This window comes from Grammomys surdaster, unplaced genomic scaffold (genome assembly GCF_004785775.1).
Source record: "Grammomys surdaster isolate TR1022 unplaced genomic scaffold, NIH_TR_1.0 147, whole genome shotgun sequence".
Classification (NCBI taxonomy): Eukaryota; Metazoa; Chordata; class Mammalia; order Rodentia; family Muridae; genus Grammomys; species Grammomys surdaster.
In genome coordinates this window covers 127,744-136,805 of record NW_021604605.1, presented here as the reverse complement: position 1 = coordinate 136,805, position 9,062 = coordinate 127,744, and the positions used below count along the sequence as shown (strand labels likewise).

The following is a 9,062-nucleotide window of genomic DNA, read 5'->3' as shown; positions in this document are numbered from 1 at the left end:
TTAACTGTGTAGAAACTCAAGATATGCCGGGCAGTGGTGGCACACGCCTTTAATCCCAGCACTTGGGAGGCAGAGGCAGGCGGATTTCTGAGTTTGAGGCCAGCCTGGTCTACAGAGTGAGTTCCAGGGACAGCCTGGGCTATAAAGAGAAACCCTGTCTCGAAAAACCAAAAAAAAAGAAAAAAAAAAGAAAAAAAAGAAAAAAAAAAGAAAGAAAGAAACTCAAGATATTTCTATCTCGTTTATCTCAATCTACCTTTTTCTTTTTGTCTACTGGTAATTGAGCTCAAGGTCTTATATGTTACCACTGAGTTGCATCGACAGCTATTTCAGTTATTATTTTCCATATTTAACTCAAAGAAATATGAACCAACCTGAAGACAGAGGACAGATAATCCTTTATTCCCCAGCAGTGAAGTAAATAAAATGCTTAAGTCAGTAAAACCCAAGACTCCATTTCCTTTTCTTTTTAAAAGTACTGTCTATTTTTTCTGATGTGTTATCAGACAGACACACATGTGTACACGCACGCTCTTAAGAAATGTACAGAGAAGGAAGAGAGCTTCAAACATGTTTCCTTTATGAGTTCCAAGTCCATTACTCTTATGTGCTTTTCAGTCATTACACAATGTACAGACATGATCCACTGAATGATTTATGTCCCACAAATGGTTAAACAGTGATTTATGAAATACAAGACAAAAAGCTTCTAGAAGCAGAGTATTATTTTCTGCCAAAAAAAAAATCAACTTCAGGCATACATTTGTGTTTATGTATATTCCTTGAGATTGCTACATTAGCAGTGCATAAAGTTTATTCCATAAAAAGAGCTAAAGAGAATTGGATTTTCAAGAGACTCGATGCATTGTGCTTTCAGATAAAAATCCTAAGAGGAAAAAGATCAGTTGCTGTGACAACAGTTAAACAAACAGATGTGAGACCCCAGAGAACAGTATCAAGAAATGGAAGTCCTCGTGCTTAGGGGGCTTTTTTTTTGGTAAATTTATTTGAATAAATAAAAACTTAAAAAAGTCCCAGTTACCATACAAAATAGACATTGGTATCTAGGGCTTTCTCTACTTGGCTTAAGAGTTTAAATGTAAAAAAATCATGTCCTCAGAAACTAGTTGTCATCTGACATTCCTTACCAGGGCAAGTCACTTACACTCAGGCAAGCAAGGGACTTGGGAGAAAACCAAAAAGTGATTTTCCCCTTAATATGTTAAGGATTAACCAGAAGAAAAGCTAGGACGAACCAATTAATTTTAAAAATGCCTACCCTTCTTTAGAATTCTCAGGCCAAACAGAAACCAGTCTACTTCTGTGAGGTGCCTGTTGTCTGAACCACAACCTGGTCTGTATTTCACAACATAATTTAAATATATCTTGTCTTCTTTGAAGAGTCCAGGGTAAGCATGATCCCTCAGTAAGTACCTTGTGTTCTCAACCCCCTCACACACTGACTGTAATATATTTGCCTTAGAAACACCACAGCATGAAAAACCAAACCAAAAAAAAAAAGAAAAAAAAAAGAAAAAAGAACCACCACAGCAACTCCTTGTAATGAAAGGAGATCTGTGACTTACACAGTAATGTTGCTGCTGTGTCTAGGCAATAAACGTCATTTTATTTTCAAGCTGGTCAGTTGCTCATTTAGGTCTTAAACTTTGAAGGACCCATGACCCTTATCAAACTAAGTTTGAAATAAAAAAGATGAAGAATAACATTGAATTGAAGTTATTTGCACAACAGGTATAGATTTTAGAAGAATGTCTTCAAATAATTTCCTAGGTATCACTCAGAAGAATCTTTGTTGTCTGTAACATAAAGTGCTACAGTCCTTCAAATAAAATTATAGACTAATCGAAAATACATATTATACATTTGCAGTTATTTGAAATCACTCAATAATTTGTAGTGTGTTAATGGAGTGAAGAGATAAAAGGCAGTCCACATTCATATTTTAAGATAAATTTGCTTCAGAAGTCAGTTTTAATCCTTGCTCATGTTCTAAGTATAGCCATTGTGATAAGACCTGAAAGGGGAGAGATGGAGGACAGTTAGAGAAATGCATTTTATGAAATCTTCCACTCAATAAACAATTGTTTGGAGCTCAACAAGCAAATAAAATATAGTGCCACAGGAAGGCACTCTACCAAGAGCTCAAAGTCAATTTGAATTTAGTTGATATTATACAGAAGAAATCCAATTTACAACAATAGGCTGGATACAACTGGATAGATTTAATGAAATCACTTATGTCTGGTCATAGCTAATTCCACCATCAAACATACCTCCTACTTTATCCAGTCACATCAGCTGTAATAACAACAGACATGCCATTTAAAAATATCTGTAAAACCAAAGACAGCCTATTTGTATCAGGACCCTAAGGCCAGAAAGACACAGTAATAGGGTGTTTCTACTTTCCTTGAGAAACTCCTCATACAAAACCATAACCATCTAATAATATAAGAACATGCTCCATCTTCTGGCTTGTTTTGTTTGTTTGTTTGTTTGTTTGTTTTGAGGCAAGATCTCTTTCTCTCTATAGCCCTGGCCATTCTGAAATTCACTCGGTAGACTAGCCTGGCCTTGAGCTCACAGTGATTTACCTGCTTTTGCCTCCCAAATGCTAGGATTAAAGGCGTGTGCCACACCACACTGACTTCTATGCTCAGTCTTAAATGTTGGGGAGGAATAAAAAAGCAGTGTGAAGGAAGATGAATACTTGGGACTGACAGGGTCAGAAACACTGTCTCCAAGCATAAAAGCCAAGGCAAACTTCAAGAGATGGGCAAGAAAGATTCAGAAGGAAAGTGGGCATTTCGAGAAAGGACCCGGTATGATGAGCAAGACTCTAAAAGGAGGCCCAGGATTCCAGATGACATTTTCTAGAATCAATGAGTAACTACTTGAACGGCAGGCTCTGTTCAGGGATTTATAAGGCAGAATAGCTTGAGATTGGCTCAGTGAGCTTTGTAAGACAGCCCTGTTGTAAACACCAAGCTATAGGGTTCCACTCTATCCTATGGACTTTGGGGACTGAATGGAGATCTTTAGAGTAGGGAGACATCATGAACCTGAAACAGAAGGGAAATCAACCTCATGACAATGTGATGGGTGATCTGAGGGGTAAGGTCAAAGGGGAAGAGACAGGGAGAGTAGGGGCACAAGGAAGAACAGAAAGGCAATTTTGACATTAACAAACAGAAAGCCAGCCATGATGATGCCTGTGCTTCCAGCACCTGGGTGGCAGAAACAGAAGGACTCCTGATGAGTTTCAGGCTAGCCTGGAATACATAGTAAGTTCCAGGGCAGCATGGACTGGAGTGAGACACTGTCTCCGAATTAAGAGAAAACAAATAAATAAACACATAGTACAAACAAATAAAAGTTTTAAAAAAAAAAGAGAAAGCTAGAGTGGTAGCGCACGGTTGTAATCCCATTACTAGGGAAGTAAGTACAGGAAGATCAGGAGGTCAAGGGTAATTCTCCGCTACATAGAGTTCAAGGAAACCCTGGGCTACATGAGATCCTGGCTCAGAAAAGGAAAAAAAGAACAAACAAGCACTCCAGGGAACACTGAGCACAAATATAAGAAAGAATTGGCATCACAGAGGTGACAGGAGACCATCAGTAAAAACTTTGTTACAAGACATCTCCTATAGTAGAAGCTGACCTCAGACTCATTCTTCCAGCCAGAAGACCTTGAACTTCTAATCCTCCTTTCTCTCCCTCCCACCTACACTTCTATGTCTGACTGTATTTTATACATATAAAATACATATACATATGTTCTGTAACATGAGAAGTCAGTAAGCCCCTACACATAAGTACCAAAGTGTCTTTAAAACCTTACCTAAGATATAAGCAGCCACTAATTTTTGATTCACACTTAAGTGGAGGTAGAGAGGCACCAGCGATTCCATATCCCCTAGAGTAGGCAGCATCAGGGCCGCAATACATACCACTCCCAGGAAGACAGTTAACAAACTAGGTCCCGAAGAGACGGCTCTGTTTTCTGTTTAAAAAATAAAAAAAGGATAAAAACCTCTGAGCTTGCTTCTAAAACCAATGAGTAAGACAAAGGTTTCATCACAAATAGTGGCTACCATCCATCAGTGTTTTGAATGTGTGTTTTGGCTCCGTCTTCACCACCATTCTAATTCTATGAAGACTTACATCTTGCACGCACATGGAAATCCATTCTGTAACCCTTAGTCATTTTCCACCAGCTTGTGTAAATGGCTATGGAAGGTAGTGAAAGACCAGTATTACAAACTCCCCACTCTACTGTAGTTTACAGTAGAAAACAGGTTTACATGGATATATCATAAATACCTATAGAATTTCATTTGTTTGTTTGGTCTCTACATATAGCTCTGGCTGGTCCTGGAACTTGCTATTTAGACCAGGCTGGCCCTAAACTCACAGAAATCCACCTGCCTCTGCCTCCCCAGTGCTGGAATTACAGGCATGTGCCACCATACCCAGCATGGTTTGATTGTATGCATGATTACTGAACATACACAAAATAGAAAGCAGACAGATAGTTCTAAAAGAATGTGCTAGAAATGGACATTCAACACCTTATTCCTCTACACCAGTGGATTACTTGGATATCCCAGCAAGTCTTGGTTTAAGATGGCTCAACTGCACGCTGATATGAAATGCAATAGTCATTATAGAAAGCACCCCCCAAATTGTGAATTTTGATGGTTTTCAGGCTTTACTGACATATGGTATGATAGCTGGGATACTAGGCTTCAGCAGTAAGCTGTAGCACCCAGTCAGCACAGCAATCACAAGAGAAAAACATCAACATCCTGAAGTAGACTGTGCATTCAATGCTTTCTCCACAGATAACATGTGTAATTTATAATGGGATAATTGAGATAGATTGGAGATTTAAAACAGTGAGATTCATGGAATCAGAATTGTGGCTTCTGGGACCTGGAAGACGAGCCTAAAGGGAGTGGCAATTCACATCACACAAGTCTCAGTCATATGAAATTTATAAGATACATTCTACCACATAGGACCTAGATTCAGCTTCCCTGATGGCACACACCTTTAATTCTAGCACTTGGGAAGTAGAGACAGGTGGATCTCTGAGTTTGAGGCCAGAATGATCTACATGGCAAGTTTCACAACAGTCAAGCCTACCTAGTATACAGTCCTGTCTCAAACAACAAACTCCAATAATTAATTGAGAACCTGATGTAGTGGTTCTATCATCCCAGCACTCAGAAGGCTGAGGTCAGAGGATTACAAGTTCAAGACCAGCCTGTACTAGATAGCAGACCATCTCATATTAAATATGCTTATGATCAAAAATGAAATATGACAAAGCATGGTGGCTCACACATGAAATCCTATCTATTCCAGAGGAAATGGTGGCCCAACTCTGTGATCCCATCTATTTCAAATGTTGAAACTAGGAGGCCAGCTTGGACAACTTAGGCACTGTCTCAAAAATAGAGATATGATTCACGGGGAAAGTACTTGCTGCATAAGCAAGAAGACTTGAATTTGAGCCCAGCACTCTTGAAAACTTACCAATGCTAAACGTACACACAAAGTAAATCTGTTGTCAAGCAGGGGTGTGTATCTACAGTATATAGCCATCTTTTAAAGAAACCCAGTGTGATGGCTAATCTTGGTTGTCAACTTGATCACACCCGGAAATAACTAAGACCCAAGCAGTTAGGCACACTGTGAATTAATTTTCTTGCGTGGATTATTTGACCCATTCAAATTTCTGATCATCAAGGTCAGAAAATCCACCCTAAATCTGGGCCAGACCTTCTGGTGGCAGCCCACATAAAAAGACACGGAAGACAGAGCTAGTCATTTGTCTGCTTGTCCTCACTCTTATTGGCAAGGTCATGTATCCCGACCATTCCTTTGCTGGTATTATAATCTTGTTCAGGATTCCAAAGTGGACCATAAACTGACAGTTCTAGGATGTCCCTAGGACTCCAGCATCAGATTGCAACAGCTGAGACATCCAGTTTCATGTACTGAACAACTACTGGATCCTTCGCTTCTCTGTCAGAAAACTATTGTTGCTGTACTACTAGGACCACAGCAAGCCACCCTAAGTAATCCATATATATATTATACACTATAGTATATAATAGATCACACACACACACACACACACACACACACACACACACACACATTCTATCAGTTCTGTTCCTTAGAGAACCTTTGCTAATCACCCAGTAACAGCATTTTTCTACTATGTACCTTTCCCCACTAATCTTCCTTTCATTAAAAGGAATAGCCAAGAGCTACACAATTTGTGTTTTATTAATGAAATAATGCTGTTCATTCTATTATTAAGTGGAACTTTTCTAAATTATTAATACCTTAGCTATAGTGAAATTTAATTGAACTTCACCAAAGCCAAATAGGTAAAACAAAGTCAGATTTCCTAGTAATCACTGCGTGGAATGAAACAATAGCATAAATAACTGAAAGACCTATTATTTATATTTGTTGCAAGATTAATTTTAAGGAAAATGGCAACTACACTATGTACCGCAAATTAAAGATGATTTCAAAGAGCTGGGTGTGATGGCACACACCTGTAAACCAAGCGATTGGGAGATAGAGGCTGGAAGATTGCTTAAAATTCAAGGCCAGGCTGGGGGCTACATAGTGAATTGCAGGCAGTTTGGGTTACAAAGCAAGACTCAAAGTGAATTTGTGGTTAGTCTTGAAATTCCAAGCTGGGTGTGGCAGCTCACAGCTTAAATTGTACTTGGGAGATAGACGGGGCAGGAAATCAGGAGTCACATGGGTCTACAGAGTCAAACCTTGTCTTGAATTAAAAAATAGTCAATATAAAAACCTAGAAAACAAATGTCCTCCCTCATCTCTTCCTACAGAGAGCACTATTAACAACTTTCAGATCTCATAAATGCCCACATAATCCTGTAAACTAAGGGCTGGAAAGATGGCTTCCTGGACAAAGTGCTTGTTGTATCAAGTATAAAGGCTTGGACTTCAAATCCCCAGAACCTACATGGAGCTGGACGCAGCAAACTTGTCTTTAATTCCAATATCAAGAGAGACCTGATGAACAGAGATTTGAACAGGACATACTGCCACAAACAAGGCAGAGTGACCCAGAGATTGACCTCTACACTGGTGTGTCATATATTACACCTGCATCCACAAAGAGATACACACACACACACACACACACACACACTAAAAGATAAAAAAGATGTACAGAAGTTTTACACAAATAGCATGTTATATAACTGCATCGCCCATTTACTACTGTACTTAAAACTTTTAAAAAGATTTAATTATTTTCATTTTATGTATGAGCATTTTGCCTGTGGATATGTCTGTGCACCACATGTGTCCCTGGTGCCCACGGAGGCCAGGGAAGGTGTCAGATCCCCTGGAACTGGAGCTACAGTCAGTCCTGAGCTACCATGTGGGTGCTGGGCATCCAACCCGGGTGCTCTCTAAGAGCAGGAAGTGCTCTTGACCACTGAGCCACCTGTCAGCCCCCTCTATCTGAAGCTTTTTGCACTCAGTATACAGACTTCCTTCTAAGGGATCCTCGTAAGGCCTGCATGACATCCTTATCTCATAAGCGGTCATAATCTAGTCAATCCCCAACTAGTGGTCTTTCAGATCATTTTCAGTTTTTTATTATTACAAACAACGATAAAGAGCATAATTTTCTGAAGCCAGAAGCCACAGGCTCAAATGTATGTGACAAAGCTTTTGCACTTCATTATTGATAGAAATAATTAAGACAAATCTACCAATATTCAGCTGTCTTCTAAAATATAGCCTGGGGTAGTATTTTATGAAAGCAGATTTTATGTATTTCTCTTCATTTTATAGTTTATTTCTGTTACACGAAAATATTTACAAAATATGAAACTATTTTTATATGCAGGCAACACATTAGCCAACTTGTTAAGTATATGAAACTGTAGGTGGCTTTTTTTTCTTTTGAAACTTTGTTATTGCTGCGTGGCTTTTGTTGTTTGGGGCTGGGGACAGGCTCTCCTGTAGCCCAGGTGTGAATTCTCTAGGTAACGGAGGATGACTGTCAACAAGATGGCTGTACTACAGGTGCTTTCTGCCAAGTCTGAGGGCTTGAGTTCCATCCTTGCGACTCGCATGCTGGAAGGAGAGAAGCCATTTCCACAAGTTGTCCCCTGACCTCTACACATATGCCTCAGCATTTGAGCTCAGCCTCCTTCCCATTAAATAAGCAGTGTAATATTTTTTTAAATATATAAATGTAGTTAGGGCACTGCTTTGTTTCCCTGGCTGACATGTAACTCTGGAGCTCAGACTAGCCCTGAGTATTCCCCCTATGCTCGCCTGCCTTCTGAATACTGGGATTATAATGTCTCCATGCTTTGCCTGATATATGTTTTTACATTATATATTACATTTATACAATTTCTTATTTTACTCACTTTTACATTTTTGGTACAGGGTATCCCTATGTAGTTGAGGCTGACTTCAAACTCAAGACCCTCCTGGGCACTAGGATTATATAGGTATGTACTCCTCCATGGAGCTCTCAATATATTTTAAAATCTAAATATTTCATGATTTTCCTTCAACCCATTTCCAGCTAACAATGAGTCACATTGCACTGTGTTACTTATAATAATTTGCTTTTGTTGATAATCTTTAAGTTAGTAGCTTGCAGAAAATAACATTTAAGGCGGGCAGTGGTGGTGCACGCCTTTAATCCCAGCACTTGGGAGGCAGAGGCAGGCGGATCTCTGAGTTCGAGGCCAGCCTGGTCTACAGAGTGAGTTCCAGGATAGCCAGGGCTACACAGAGAAACCCTGTCTCGAAAAACCAACAAAAAAGGAAAAAAGAAAAAGAAAATAACATTTAAAAACTTCCTGGGGATTTTTTTTTAAAGCAGAAAACCAAGCTCAATTTGTTTAACATTTCAGTTCAGTAAAAAAAAACAAAACAAAACAAAACAAAAAAACAAAACAAAAAAAACAAAAAACAAACTTCGTGGATTTGATCCCTACATCCCCACAAAACAT

At 39.1% G+C, this 9,062-nt stretch overlaps 1 protein-coding gene across 4 annotated transcripts in view; it reads right to left on the bottom strand.

Moving 5' to 3' along the window:
• Window positions 1-379: 379 nt before the first annotated feature.
• The window catches only part of Mospd1 (motile sperm domain containing 1), a 27,813-nt gene continuing 19,130 nt past the window's right edge, over window positions 380-9,062 (bottom strand). For all 4 annotated transcript variants that reach the window (XM_028765014.1, XM_028765016.1, XM_028765017.1 and 1 more), the window contains 2 exons: window positions 3,863-4,024; window positions 380-2,035 (listed from right to left, as the gene is read on the bottom strand). In XM_028765014.1, coding sequence (XP_028620847.1) covers window positions 2,004-2,035; window positions 3,863-4,024 — 194 coding nt within the window. In that variant the 3' untranslated portion in view covers window positions 380-2,003. The remainder of the gene's footprint in view (window positions 2,036-3,862; window positions 4,025-9,062) is intronic.